The sequence below is a fragment of the Tiliqua scincoides genome, chromosome 1, assembly GCF_035046505.1.
Source record: "Tiliqua scincoides isolate rTilSci1 chromosome 1, rTilSci1.hap2, whole genome shotgun sequence".
In the NCBI taxonomy this organism is placed as follows: domain Eukaryota; kingdom Metazoa; phylum Chordata; class Lepidosauria; order Squamata; family Scincidae; genus Tiliqua; species Tiliqua scincoides.
Window position 1 is genome coordinate 278,591,888 of NC_089821.1, and position 15,862 is coordinate 278,607,749.

General features: G+C 44.2%; 1 protein-coding gene across 7 annotated transcripts in view; it reads right to left on the bottom strand.

Annotated features, from left to right (window-relative positions):
• The window catches only part of HMBOX1 (homeobox containing 1), a 109,230-nt gene that overhangs the window by 44,112 nt on the left and 49,256 nt on the right, over positions 1-15,862 (bottom strand). For 6 of the 7 annotated variants that reach the window (XM_066626549.1, XM_066626522.1, XM_066626540.1 and 3 more), the window contains exon 2: positions 7,426-7,509. In XM_066626549.1, coding sequence (XP_066482646.1) covers positions 7,426-7,448 — 23 coding nt within the window. In that variant the 5' untranslated portion in view covers positions 7,449-7,509. Of the gene's footprint in view, positions 1-7,425; positions 7,510-14,434; positions 14,492-15,862 lie in introns of those variants that run through there. The other variant, XM_066626504.1, reaches the window with a different exon arrangement.

Consider the following 15,862-nt stretch of genomic DNA (forward strand, 5'->3'; position numbering starts at 1 on the left):
ATGTTCACTTTTTAAAAGCCCAGGCGTGACGTCCCTTCCGGTTGTGACGTCACTTCTGGGACAATATTTTGAGCTTGGTACCGGGCTACACAATCATTAGCTACGCCACTGCTACAAACTACATAAGAAAGAGCTAAAAGTTATTATTATTATTATTAACAGTATTTATATACCGCTTTTCAACTAAAAGTTCACAAAGCGGTTTACAGAGAAAAATCAAATAACTAAAAGTTCCCCGTAACTAAGTATAAAGATAGGCACAGGACCAGTAAAAAGAAAAGAAAAAACCATTTCTTAAACTATCTCCCTCCTAGCAGAGTACTGCAAAAGAATAAAAAGCAACCCAAGGGACAAACAGAAGAACAAGCTAACCCTGGCTCTCAGGCTCTTCCTTTTATACCTCTTCCCTTTCTCCTGAAAAGCCTATCTTAACCCCATGACTCAATACTCCAACTGACAACAATCACCTTTCCCACAAAACAGCAGGACAGAAAGAGGGCACTGATTTGATCTTGCCATCACCTGTTTACATTGGAGGCTCTGCCTGGCCCTTCGCGACCCACTAAAAATCAGGTCATGATGCACAGTTTGGGAATTACTGTACTAATAATACTGTACTGCCTTCATTAATTTATCATCACAATCCTACACACACTTACTAGGGAGTAAGTCCTACTGAAATCAATGTCATTGTAAACATGTGCAAAATCAAGTTGTAAATCTGCACAATTTAAGGAGAAGAATTTGTAAATATCAAAACTTGGTGAACTGATATTCACCGGAAAGTCTTAAGATTTTAGGAACCTTGATAGAAAAGGTCAGGAAAAAAAATTGGGTCACAAGTCTTGTTTCTGACATTTGCATGGAGAATGTAACTCTCCTCCACCAGAGAATGATGGAAGAGGATGGCATTTAGTAAAGCCACTTACAGTCAACACAGTCCGGTGTTCAAGGGAGCTTATTCTCAGGAAAATGTTCACAGAATTGTAGCCTCTGTTAGTTTTCAGTAATAAAACTCAGAATTTTCTGGCATGCCTGTCCCATTCACAAGCCCCTAAGAGGCTGCTTTCAGAGTTTCAAAAAATTCTTTATTCACTTAAAGAGAGAGAGAAGCAAATACACCCAGGCAATCTATGTGAATAATTTCTGCTCATATTTCACATACAGAATCAGCAAAGCCCTTTCACCTTTGCTCCTGTGAACTCATTCTACGTCCGGGATGTTCTATTCAACTTGTTCTGACACTAAGGTCACACACATAGAAGAAGTTACTCTAAAATCCCCAAACCATCCAAACCTTTGAGTCACTGGTCTTGTGGGTTGCCCGGAACTATAGTACAAGAATCAGAGAGCAGAAAGAGAGAGGCAGAACCCCAAGCTCTCTCTGGGAATGCACGACCCTTGGCCCGGCCCAGCAGCCAGCCGCAAACCTGCTATAAATTCCTGGTGCAAACGTGCCCTGCGTTTCACAGGCGTTATTTACACAGCAGCTGTGTAATCAGACATTTAAGAATGTGATACTCCTTGTTAATTAAGGGACACACATTCCAATTAACGGTTTATTGCTAGATAATGTTTACAAGACCTTTCTAATTCTCTCTAACTCCTTTAATTGTATTAGGTTAATTTGTTTCCTTTTGGGGTGGGTGGGCACCCTCTTTTTTTTTTTTTTAATCTATTCGACGCAATCAACTGAGAAAGGAAGAACAAGTCTTCTAGCTTGGGGGGCTTTTTTCAGGAGCAAAGAGGAATAAAAGAGGGATTTGGAGGCTGCAAAGAGCCATATCTCTTGCAGAGTTATGATCAGAGGAGGTTGTCAAATGCTACTTGCCTGCGGTAGCAAAATATCTGCAACAGAAACGGACTCAGAGTCTTAATCACTCCCAACATCCTCAGGCCATTCATCAAAGCTCATGCAGTTTATTTTTCACATTGAAACGGTATTTAAAATATAAAAACACCGGTGGTGGTAAGGATTGAGGGAAAATTTCAGAGACCAAGGGTTTTAGGGTATTGCTTTAGAATTGTTACATTCATACTCCACTTTTTGGCCAAAGAAGCTTTCAATTAAAAGGCTCACAGAAGTATCATTTAATAAGTAAAATGCAGAAGTGGGATTAGGCAGTCCCTTCTCTCCAGTTTCCAGGCTCTTCTCTCTTGAAAGAGGAGAAGAAGCGGCTGAAGGACTCAGGCTGGTCAATGGGATAAGACGCCAACCCCTCAGAAGAAGACCTAATTGAGTTACGGTTTCTGTTCTGAACTCTAGGACAATTAGGTAGTAAAATACAACCAGCCTCAGGTCAAACTTGACAGAACATGAACTTCCTTTTCGGGAAAGCCTTTCTTTTTCTGGCATTGACAGGAGCATCTGCCCTCCTCCAGCAAAGCTGCAAGCCTGCAGGACTGAGCTTCACCAGGAGACTTCCTGCAGCAGAAGCTGGTAGCATGGGTTAAGCTCCTAGTTGGTTCCCAGGGAAGAAGGATGCTGATCTGGCAGAGCTGTATTCATACCATGTGACTGGGGGCCCTGCCCTGGAGCCCCCATTATGCCACCAGCCACTCCAAATCGTACACTGGCTACTACCGCTGACACTGATACTGAGAGTTCAGGGATCGGTCTGATCCAGAAGGGCCTCTGATGGGTGTAGGCCCTCAGGAGAGTACCCTACATGGCTGAATCATGATGCCATCTACGTGACAGAGACTCTTACATCCCCAAGTAGGGTCTTCGGACTGCCAGGTAAAGTTGCAGAGAATGGAAAGAGGCAGAGTGTTGGCTGGAGCTTGCCACAGAGGTGCTGTGAAATCAGCCTCTGATTGTGCCCTCTGCTATTTCCAATGAGGATCCCTCGGAGGATGAATGAACCAATGTGGATTCCCTACCTAACAGTCAGAAATGTTCTGTCTAGTTTGGCAACTCATTCCCAGAGGTGGAACTTCCACATTCAGAGGCAGGATGCTGGGAAGCTAATGCATCCATGCTCTGCTTATGGTCTTCCTGGAAGCATAAGACCGATCACTGAAGGCAAGAAGATGCAGACCTAAAGGCCATTGACTTGATCAAGTAGGGCTGCCCTTCTGTCAAGTTCTCCTGTCTACCTCCAACTCTGCCAGATTTAGGGGCTTAGGAATCTTTCTGGGAAGATGATCATGACTTGGGCTTTACGTCAACACCAGGAGTCCCAGAGGAATCCAAGGGCTAGCATACAATACCTACTGGTCCCCTGGAGCAAATGCTCACAGACTCAATTGAGCTGCATCCCTTAATAACCTTTCTATTTTCCATTTGCTTTGATCTCCATGCAGAAACCTCTTATCAAAATTGCTGAGGCCTAGCAACAGTCCACCTAGAATTGTTACAGCAGACACATGAAGTCCGCCAAGCTGCAGCCCCACAGCTTCTGTTTAGGAATGCAAAGCAGGGTGCTACAAATGCAGAAATCCGCCGTGTGCATTCGATCAAAGCGATGACAGTTAATAAGAACAGCCCGAGACGTCTGAAAATAAATCCAGCATAATCAAATGCTCGCCGCCACACGACTTATACAACCCAGGCCAAGAATGGAATAGCAACACATCATTCTTGTGAGCGTCCTCAAGCCCTTCAGCTACCAAATGCAGACGGCACTCTGCGTGCTTGCATAAAGCAGTTATTCCAGATGGAGACATCATAGCAAACCATGGTTTGTAGGAATCAGGGTTCAGAAACCACATAGTAGTTTGAACTTCTAAAAATAGGCAAATCACAATATAGAGCTGATTTGTCACCTTTGGTTTTCCATCTACTCAGCAAACTGACACTTTTGTTTGCCATCCAATACCTGTTGAATAGAGGTGTAGCATCTTCTGAAGCTATGGTCTGGCGGTTCATCACACAACCATCATGGTTTGCATTAACCAGGTTGCAAACTTAGTTCAGATCATCAATTCTAATTCTGGCTTGCTGGATGATTTAAAAACCCTGCTTGTAATTCAGACACCACAGGAAGCCATTACAGTTCCTTAATCATGGGGTTTAGTGTGATGCCTGAATTGAGTCAGCGTACAGTATTGTCTGCAGCCACTTGATAGAGAGGTAGGGTCTAGAAGTATATGACAGAGAGGTAAAAATATGCAAGATCTACAGTTAGGTAAATCCTCACCATTGCAATTTCTTGAGCTCAAATTTAACACCTTAAATATAAAATATATTAATTTTTTTTTTAAAACTCAGTTGCCAGTGACCTGAAACACTATGATTTCATGGAATGGTCATCAACACTCTAAATGGTGAGAGCGAAGCTGACGGTAAAAGAATATAGACAAACAATTCAGCTTCTGAACTGGCCTTCATTTTTTGTCTCAGTCTCCACCACTACTTTTTATCAAAGGCAAAAAAATGAAAGCTACCAGGCTGTCAGCCTTTGTCCTGCACTAGCCGCATCTTAGAACTTGCATTAGGTACTGTCATCGAGACCTGTCACAAGAAAAATATGACATATGGTTTGTCAATAATCTCCATGGTGGGTTCCACTGATGGAGAAGGAGAAAGGAAGGAATAAAGGACTAAATGAAAATGTCCTCTAGATCAACATCTTGTTTCCATGAACACCTCTGGGAAACCCATAAGCAGGGAACAAGGACCTTCCACTGCTATTTGCCTCAAGTATCTGGTATTCCAATGGTAGATTGTGCCAGAATCTTAACATTAGCCATCATAGCCAACAGTTGTTGAAAAGCTTATCATCGTCCATGAATTCATGTAATCAATCCCCCCTCAGAAGGAAATTGTAAGCCAGTAGCCCTCACTACATCTTGGAGCAGTGAATTCCATATGTGAAATATATGCTGAGGGAAGCAAACCCTTCCTTTTGTCTCTCATTAACCTACCCCCAATGGATTCCATTGGATGACCCCAATTTCTAGTATGATGAGACAGGAAGCAAAATTTCCCTCTCTACTCCTGCCACCTCACAGATGTAAACATTTATCTTACCTTCCCAATTACCTCTGAATAGTGGGAAGGGAAAGGGTAAGGGAAGGGGAAAAAACAAAAGAATTGAGATGAGCACAAAACTGTTATCTTAGATACTCATGTATAAGGTGAGAAATTTTTATCAAAAAATCCAGCGCAGACCATCTCCTCACCCTATCTGCAGGTCACTCGGGAGTCAGGGCAGTTTAGGGATGTTGCGACAGCAAGCCCAGAGGAGCAGCATGCATGAACTCACTTATGCAATGTTGCTCCAGCTGGCCATGCTTTACTTCTCCCAATGCAACTAGCCAGCATGTGACTTGGCAGGTAGGCAGGCTGACTGGCTGCTGCTGGATCTTAAAGCCTGCCATCGACAAACTCAGTACAACTGCAGATTAGGGGGAAAAAATTCCCCTTGCTTCCTCTCTCCTCCCTCCCACCCTTCTTCCCTCCCTCCTGCCTGCTCCATTACACAGAAGGGGGGAATGACACACAATACTTGTCAATGTCTTCAAAAACAGTGGTGCAGCTCAGATTCATTCCCCCCTTTCAATCAGGCTCCAGGGCAAGCTGCTGTTCCTCCTCACAAGCACCTTTCCCTAAGTTTCCCCCCCCCCCTTATCTGAGGGTCATGGAACATTGCATGATTTTTGGCTGAAAACTTGCCCTCACCTTATCTATGAGATTGCCTTATAGGTAAGTATCGACTGTCATTTCATTTTCATGGAAACTGCCTCTTGCTTTTTCCCTCCATTTCTCTTGGATTACCATCCATCTGATCATAAACTCCCATTTTAGTAGCATACTGGGAAAGTTGATCAGCATAACCAAGACAAACTCTTGTGTTGGAGGTCTCAGGGACTCCAGGGCTTAAATCTAGTAGTTAAGTCTGGGATCCAGCAGAATATTGGAACTGGATGCTTTCAGATGTCCTCTCTGGACATAAAAAGGGAGAACAATGTGCAGTATCAACCAGGCAGGCAGTGTGAAGACTCTGAGTTGGCTGAGCCAGGTATAAACGAAACCTCCCACACTTGCCTGGTCAGCAGAACAGCAACTTTTACTTGCTCATTCCAAGCTTAGTTCTGGCTTCTCCAGGTCTGGGCTACAGGGACCCTGTTGAAAAAAACATCATTCCCAAGGCCTGTTCAATTACAACCATCCATGACTAACTGGAGCGCAGCAAGAAAAAGATGGATGGAGTTGGAATTCACATATATTGATTGGAAATCAGGCAGTAGAGCTCTAGTCAGTATTAAGTTTCTATTTGTCTCCAGTTATTATTAAAATGCTCTAACAGATTTGAATATGGAAGCCATTTTACAGCCCCTTACAGCAACTGTCCTGGGTTTGGCAGAGAGGCAACAGAATTTGAAGGAGGGTTGCAATTTGCCAAAAGCTACCCAGTACATTCATGGCTGAATAAAGCCTGGATTCAGCACACTGCAGATCTAAGTCAACTACGTGACATTTAGGGTTCAGCTGTCCAGCTTGTTATATGCCAAGAGCTGAAGTGCCTCTGGTCTGTGTTTAAATTCTTTCTCAGTTAGGTATTCATAGAGTACTGGTCTTCTGAGGTCACATGCAATCTCTTAACCTGTACATTCTTCACAATGAGATCTCAGAATTGTTCTTCACCCTAGCACACTGCATAAGAACAGCTGAATTAAGCCAAGTGTTGATCTGGTAGTCCGTTTCCTGCCCCCCACAGTGGCCAACTACATACCTAAGGGAAGCCTACAAACACTGCTTGAAAGCAGTAGCTCTCGCCTGCTGTTGCTCACCTACAACTGGTATTCGGAGGTACCCTGCTTTTAAACAGGGAAGCTCCACGGAGCCTTCATGACTAATTGCCATTGGCAGCCCTATCCTTCATGAAGTTGTCTAGTCCTCTTTTAAAGCCATCTAAGCTATATCACACAGTAGTGAATTCCATATATTAATTATGTGTTGCATGAAGAACTTTTGTCAATCCTAAACCTTCTTCCAATCTATTTTGTTGAATGAACACACATACTAGTATTTTGAGAGGAGGGGAACATTATCTCCATTTTTTACACACCATTTGTGGAATTTTGTAAATCAGGTCCCCCACCCAGTTCTCTATTTTCAAAGCAAAGGCGCCTCAGACAAGTGAGTCCTTCCTCATTCCTTTAGAATGATCACATTTCAAACACTTAAGGAGGAAAGACGTTAAAAGCCAGACTTCACACTCTACCCACCACAGGCCATTTTCACTCTTTTGCAAAATCAGCAGCAACTTTCATGAAGTACAGAACCAGTGTGAAAAGCAAACAAATGAGGATGCAATGTTGCTCCTAAAACCTGGAAATTGTCGCTCCAATTGTGGAACGCTGGCAACGGGCTCCACATTCCAGCTCATGGTTCTGCCTGCTTTTCAGGTCTTTTTAAAATTTGCTTATAGAAACTTTCCAACTTGCACAGAGAAAAGTGTCTGATGTTGTACTTACACCACTGGAAAGGTTCTCAGCATACTTTACATGAGGAGAGGAAGTCAGAGAGCCTCTTGGAGGTCTTCAGCTTTAGTTACCATTCTGAAATGGAAAAGACAAGTGGGGAAAAAAGCAATTTATTTTTTTGTAAATTTGATAGAAAGGAGTTCCCAAAACAAAAGGAGGCATAATAGGATAACATTCACCTCAATAGGTTGCAAGGTATACTAGACAATAACTGTATGAAAAGTAATTTGCAATTCTTATACAAACCTTACAAACTAGCGACTTATTTGCCTCAATGTCTTCCAAGCTTCCTTCCATCAGGTGTGCTCTAAATTATTTCCTGCAAATGATCAGGGCAGGGGGCCTCTTTTTATTTAGACAAAGAATTTGTGATTCGGGTTGAGCAAAAAGTTATTTTAATGTTAGTCTTTACGTTTATAGTCAATTTATGCATGCACACACACAACTTGCAATTTTCACTGTTACCTAACTTGAGATTTCACAAGTAACACATGACACATTTATAGCATAATATATATGTTTACTCAGAAGTAACAACCATTGGATCTAATGGGGCTACTCTCAGGTAAGTGTGTATACAATTGCAACCTTAATGAATCAAAATCAAATATATAACTAAAATAGCACTTTGAAAAAAAGGAACCCTGAGACAGCATAAAGAAATTGAATGCAACCCAACAATATGATGCTGTAACTCCTAAGGCCAATATCATTCTAGCACATATTAATGAGAAATATTAATGAGAACATATTAATGGAGAAATCACAGTACAGCTCAGTTTGGCAATGTTAAGACTTCATTCAGAGCAACGTATATAGTTCTGAACACCACAGTTCAAGGAAATGGGCAGATGGAAAAGGATTCAGAGGAGAGCTATGAGGATGATAAAGTACACAGAACAGAAATCAAGAAGAAAGGCTAGAAGAACCAGCATAGAGGAAGATTATCAAAGGCCATTTTGATTACTCTCAAACCTTTTAAAGAATGTCACAGAAAAGCAGGGGAAAGTGCTTATTTGATCACCTGAGAAATTAACAAAGAATAGGTTTAAGTTAAATGAATATAGTTTCAAGTTACAAATTTGGAAAAAGCTCCTAACCCTACAGGCAATACAGCAGGGGGAAAAGGAACCCAGGAATCACCTTTCTTGGAATAGTTCAAGAAAAGGGTCAGACAGGCCTTTTCAAGGAGCAGTTAGATCAATATAGCCTATCTTACTACATTCAAGCACATAACCTGCTGGGTTCCACCAACCTCACACGTAGAATTTATTGCATCTCCAAAGCAATCTTATGCAAGTTCAAACAATAACATTTCTCTGACCTTAGAAGTGCCATTCATTTTCTAATAGTTGGAAATATGTTGGAAATACGTTTTTATCTTGTTTGTAAATCATGTTTTTAATTGTGTTTTTAATAATTGTTGTAAGCCGCCTTGGATCCCTTCAGGGAGAAAGGCGGGGTATAAATAAAGTAAATACTAATAAATAATAAAAATAATAGGGAAAAGATCACACAAACTAGGAAAAAAGCACCTGGCTGTCATGTATCCCTACCCTGGCCATCCCTCTGAAAAACAGTGATCAACCACAGGCACACTCAGTATCACAGACATATGCTCCCCAGATCCACCAAATTCAAAAGCTACATTTGTAGGTTATATTTTCCATGTTTTGTGTCATATGAACCTTTGTGAATCTCCCTGGGCATTGGTTGATGCCATAAACAGTGGCATCACTAGGGAGGTGCGCAAGTTGCAGACTGCACCAGGTGACATCATCAGGGTGATAACACCAAAGAAGAAGAGCTGGAAATTTCCTGGCCAGGCCGACCAGAAGGCCAGATCTACCAGACCTGGGCTCCACATTGTGAAGGACTCCGACTGGGATGTCAGAGCTACCAGGTGGGCAAACCTGGGCTCCACATTGGAAAGCCCAATAGACCTGAGTTACGGAGACTTTTCTGACCATTGCCTCCTCCCCCACCCCCTTCCACCCCATCCCCACCTCTGTTCTGCCCTGCTGTCATCCTCCCTCTGCCCCGCACGGGGTGACACCAAACCTAGTGACGCCACAGGACACAACATCACATGTTGTGATGCCACACAACATTCACAAATTCTCTGATTAATCAGAGGGGAAAGTATAAGCTACAGGCTGCTGACAAACGGTACAGTTTCTATAAGGCATGTGAACATTCTGTTTGCTATGGGAAGGAAAAAGCAACAAATTATCTGGAGCCAAGTGGGCTGTTTTCAGAAAACAGGAAAAGAAACTTTGGAGCTTATGGGCCAGAGAGATCTAAAGGAATGCAGTCCAAAACTAGAGGTGCCTTTCATGTGGCCATTTGAACTATCAATCAGATCTTTCAGCCACAGGCCTCTAGGGCCATTTGACCTCAGAGCAGCTTGCACCCCGAATGCCACCAATGCAGGTTTAGATACAGACCTGCCTGGTAGCATTTCAAAATGCCAGGCCTCATCCCCTTCAGCCTGGCATATAGTACACACTGGTTAGTCTTCCAAGCATTAACCAGCAAGAATAGCAAGTGTCATTAATCTCTATAACTAATGCAGAGGTTAAAGCTGACAAACCTTTGTCCTGTCTGCATTATTCATTAATGAAATTAACTTGGGGGGGGGGGGAGCTAGACAGAGCGTGCACAGGAAAAAGAGAGAAACAGAAGCCAAAAGAAGTTCTTTTTTCCTTGGTGCAGAAAAGTCAAAGAAGGTGGGGGGGGGGCAGAGGAGAGAGAGAGAGAAATCACATATTAGTATGAAAATCGTGGCAGCAACTGCGGAATGGAATGAACAATCCAATCCCCAGCTTAAAAGCCGCTCTAAAGGCAGCTCAAATTTACAATGGATGAGCCTTCGTGGCAATCTGTTTTTCCGATATTAAAAATCTCATTTTCTCAGTGCCAAGGACAAGTGGATGTGTGAGGCATTGGAGTATCAACTCAGCATTTGTCTCATTTGACATTAAATCATTCTCATTTTCAGCTCAGATTTTCTAATATCTCCTTGGGAGCCACTTCAGTTTTCTTCATTTCTCTCTGGTTGCAATTAAGATGTTTGAGTACAGCCTGCTCTGGAATCATCACCCTCCCACCACCACCACCTACTCTCTTTACAAAGGCTCTGTGCTTTGAACAGCACCGTGGAAGGCAGGTAATCAACAGGTATAGTCTTCTTATTAAGCTAACATGTAGCTGTCAGAAGCCAAAATGTGCCCTTATTTACAATTACTGGAAAAAGATAACGAAGACTTTTAGACTGGTTGAGACCAGAAAGGTATTTCAAATTTAAAAATAAAATAAAATTTATGGAATGACTTTCTTATTACAGTACTCTTAAACACCCTTGTCTAATGTTCATCTTCTTGGGAACAGCACTACAAAACAAACAAAATCTGTCTCTGTGGCCATGTATGGCTATGGTCATGTCAGGCCTGGAGGGTGTGCACTCCCATTCAGGATGCCCAGATTCAGTTGCTAGAAGGGGGACTGTTGGGCTGAGCCAGTTAGCACAATGACCTCAGGCTAGGACCCAGGTGGGGAACAGTTGGTGGAGCATAGGAGGCTGGTTCCACCTGCATCTGATCAGGCACTGAGTGCCCCCATGGGTGGGGCTACAAAGATGGATTACCAAGCTGAGGGGACAGGCTGGAGAAGAACTTCCCTGAGACCTATCATGACGACCCAGGGGGCTGTCAGAGCGCATCACTGGAATCATCAGTGTGGCTACCAGCACTTTCCCCACCTACGCAAGGACCCAGCTGGGCCTGGGATCAGAGAAATGGACTGTCCTGCCATAGCCTCTCGCAGGACCACTGCAGGACTGCCCCAAGACGTCAGCCCTGGAGGAGGACTGCCCACCTCGACCTGCTTGCTTTGGAAACTAGCCTGGGGAGAAGAGGCTTCCCTCAACCAGCTTACACATCCATCCCCTCCCAGAGCCATACTAGGAATAGCCCAGACCAGCCAACATTGAATCTCTGTTTACTAGCCTCCCCTCCCCCTCCGAGCCCTGACAGCCAAGCCCCTGCGAAGGACAACCGGAACCTCCTACTGCACTGTTCCCTCAGTCGGCTCAGTGGGTGAGGTAATGGGGCAAGGAAACGGCAAGCTTGATTAATAAATAGTTTCTGCACCTGTCTTCTGTCTGTTGCTGTGGTCTTTTTTGCTGGGGCCTGAGAGATGACTGCCATCAAACTGTTAAGACACCGATCTCCCCTTGTATGGGGGAGGCTGCCACCCAAGCAGTGGACATGACAACCAGCCCATGATGACTAGTCAGTCAAGCCTCTCAGGGGCCTCCACCCCAAATTCTTGGTACCTCTTCGCAGCTGCTAGCATTGCTAAATGAGGTAAGCAAAACACTTTTACAAGATATAACAAAGTCACACAAGAAGCTGCCTTGTGCTGAGCCAGACCACTGGTCTACCAACCCCAGCATTGTTTGGACTGGCAGCAGCTTTCACAACAGAGATGGATACTCTGTGTTCCTTTGAACGGGCGATGCTGAAGACTGAACTTGAGACCTTCGGCATGCAAAGCAGGGGCTCTACCATTGAGCTTTGCCCTGCACCCATGCCAAGGGCCTCCATCCAAGGCAAAAGACTCGATGCCAAAGAAAAGCAATCCCTTAAGTGGCTGGTGATGCTTTTTATACAAGACTGCAGGAAGACAGAGATACTATTAGACTGCTAAATGTCTCAACTAAGTGCTGAAAGGTGGGCATCCTCTGGCTTCCTCAGATTTCCTTGATGGCTTTTGCGTTTTGGCCTGCAACATACGTTAAAGTCAGATGATGCATATTGAATGCCTAAGAGGCTGTATCCCTTCACCTCTATGACAAAAAGGTGTCTAACTGGACAGACTATTTAATAGCTGCCTGACGGGCAGAAATCATCAGGTGAAGGTTTTCCCATCACCTCTTGATGTCTGCCAAGGATGCAAGGAGGGCACCAGGACGCAGGTCTCTTGTTGTCCTGTGTGCTCCCTGAGGCATTTGGTGGGCTACTGTGAGATACAGGAGGCTGGACTAGGTGGGCCTATGGCCTGATCCAGCAGGGCTCTACTTATGTTCTAACTGGCAAAGCTTCTGTCCAGTCAAATGTTTTAAAATAAATAAAATAACCATAATGGCAATGATTGGTGTCACCTCAGACACAGTACTTTCCAGTGGAATCAGTTTCTACATGCAGGCGCCAGGCACTGTGTGCCGAGTTAGGGGCAAAAAGGCTAGGAGAAGACATTCCCAGTTACACAGAGTCCAGCACTGTCTACAACAAAATAGTATTCATGGCACCTGCTGAGGGAAGAAGTGACATCATTAAGCAGACGATGGCCAGAAAAAGCACTTTGTTCTCACATAGATACTCACTAGCTGCAAAGAAGAGAAAATATCAAAATCTTGAAATAATTTCTAGGTATGAGAGAGCCCAATTATCACGCTGGGAGAGCCCAATTATAGCAAGGGCCAGAGAAATTGCTTCCGAGGGCCGCATATGGGCTGCAGGCCTTATGTTTGACACTCCTGACTGGCAGCAGCTCTCCAAGGGTTCAGACAAGGGTCTCCTGGTTCTATGACCATCTTTCTCGGGACTACACAGGATGATTCAGATGGGCTGCCTGGCATCACTGGTTGGACTAGATGACCGTTTCATTCCTTTACATGAATGCACGAAGCTACCTTCTACTGAGCCAGACTACGTGTCCATGTATCTCAGGACAGTCAACAGTGCTCAGGCAGCAGATTGGTGGCAGGCACACACCTTTGCCCATTAGACTGTCTCAGCTTTAGGCCACCTCTCTCTTCTCCCTTGCATCTCTTCCTTTTCTAATGCAGGGAGTGGGAAGAGTAGAAGATGGCACTGGTGATGCCCCCACCAAGAAAAGGGGACAGTATTTGGCATACCATCTCAGCTACCTTTTGGCCGACTGCTGCTAAGTGATGCCTTCCCAGCAGTTTTTCCCAGTCCTACCTGGAGACCTTCTACCTGTTCTACCACAGAGTTACAGCCTTTCTTCAAATCTTATCTCTGCTGTGTACTGACAACGAGGTCTTAGGCGAACCTCTCTCTCTCAACCCCCAATTAGGAGTATGAGGATAATTATTTAGGGTTGTTGGTCACAATAATAGGGACCAAATGATGGGGGCTGGGCCTGTGGTGACCGTAAGAGGAACACTCAGACTGAGTGTTCACCAACCCAAGGTCTCTAGTGAGGACCTGGAGCAAGTAGGAAGCTCTGCTCTGTGGCCCAGGTCAGGCTCCTCATACATACAACAGGCTGACCAAGCTAAAGCTTTGCACTGAGCCTTATGCGCAAAACTGAGGACAAATTTCAAGTTCCCAACAGGAGGGTAAAACCGTGCCATGAATTCCCAGCTGGCCATCCCTGACACAGTCAAAATGTAGTGTTATCTTGATCATGGATCTTTGCTCCCTATATGCTCAAGGACCAATCCCTGGCAGAACTGAAAGACAGAAATCTAAGGCCTAAGAAGTAAAAATAAAAAAGAAAGTCCCTAAATGCTGCATTCTGTATACCTCCAAATCTGAGATTTGGGACGTTCCCTGGAGCTACAGAGTGCATTACGATGGGACAGGCTAATCAAAACCCCAAAGATGGCAGAGCACTTTGAGATGCATAATTTAACAGAGGACAGCCAGCCCAGATTCATAAAAAGGGAAGGTCATGGCTGACAAATCTGCTGAAATCCTGTTTTATTATACGACCAAATCGTTAGGTTAGACAAGAATGAAACAGCGGACATACGTTATCAGGGTCTTCGGGAGGAAGGCATTTGATTTGGTGCCGCTCAGGCTGATTTACAAAGTCATAAAGTGTTGCGTGGAGAGGAAAGAGGCATAAATGGATTAAACAACACTGGTGGAGTAGGAAGCAAAAGCGAGTGTCAGGGAACGGAAACCGTTAGGGACACGGCAGGGGGGAGGAGATGAGAGAATAAAAGGTCAGCCTGTCATTTGTTTACCTTGTTACATTATAAAGGACTCTGAGGAGGATAAAGAAATCTCAGCTTGTGGTGTAGTTGTACAGAGAGAGCAGAGAGTTGTACAGAGTCCTGGGATTCAGAATCAAGCACAGGAAGGAAATGGGGTAAAGGAAATAAGGCTGTAAACTTGGAAACAATGGATTAAAAAAGAGAGAGAGGGAGAGAGATAAGTCCTTACTTGGAGAATTAAACAGGAGGCCATTCTCTGAGGGTGGAAAGGTGGATTGGATTCTACTGGTAGATATCTGGGTATACTGGGTAGTAGACCGGGATGTGTTTCTGGCTCCCAATTATTTAACAATGACAAGCGTTTTTAAAAATCTGTAACAACTACACTTGTGTAGACATCGCCCAGCATTCCTCATCTGTAAAATAAGAGCATTGTGCAGTATTAGCTGATCACCTTTGACCAGGCCTTTGTGCAGCTCTGCTGGCCAGTTTTAGCATTTTGTGTTACTTTGATTTATTTAAAATATTTATATCCCATCTTTCCCAAGAGGGATGTCCAAAGTGGTTGTTAGAATCCCTGATTTACAAAAACTCAGAGCAAGATTTGTATTCATCTAGCTAGGATATCCCAGTGCGAGTATGGCTCATGGGGTGCAGGTCATGGGCTCCAACAGCTGAGCATCCACTACTTCTGAGCCACTACTTCTGAGCCACTACTTTGCACAAGGCTCTCAAGGGCTTAGGGATTCTAGTATAAAATAAAGTAGAACCTTCAAGGAAGCTGAAGACAGGGAGAGTAGAAATAATGAAATGTCATGCACGGCATGTTGGGTTAAACTCTGGACACTGAGTTCACTGGATAGATCTTTTGGCAACTTGGCAGCCCTTGGTCAGGAAGACCAATTAAGTGGCTTCCATTAACTGAGAAGGCAGTAGGGCAGGGCCTGAGGGCCCTGGCCTCTGCCCCCTTAAGGGGCAAGGGTGAAGTGAAAGTGGAACAATCACACTCCACTTTTGGTTTTGCTTTCACTTTTGAATTTTCGGGAGCCCTGCAGATGGTTGCACAGGGCTCCCTGCACCTCCAGGAGGCTCTGGTAAGTCCAGCCAAGCCCTTGCAGCTCCCTGAGCAACACGATCCTGGGGATCAGTTTGCTGCCTTCCCCCGCCCCCGCAAGGGCTTAGAGCGGCTCAAACTCTCCCAGAGAGTTTGAAAAACGCTGCAGTAGGGTGTAAAACCAACAGAGAATTTGAGTGTGCCTATCTCTGGCCCAACTTTCAACCAACTCTCTTCCGCCTCACATGCCATGTGTATTGGCCCCACAGCCTGAACAATAAGATAGATCCCTTCTTTCTTCCCAGTTTTTCCATGATTTTCTAGTATTTGTATAGGGCAGCAATGTTCAACCTTTTTCATCTCATGGCACACTGACAAGGCAAATAAAATTGTCAAGACACACC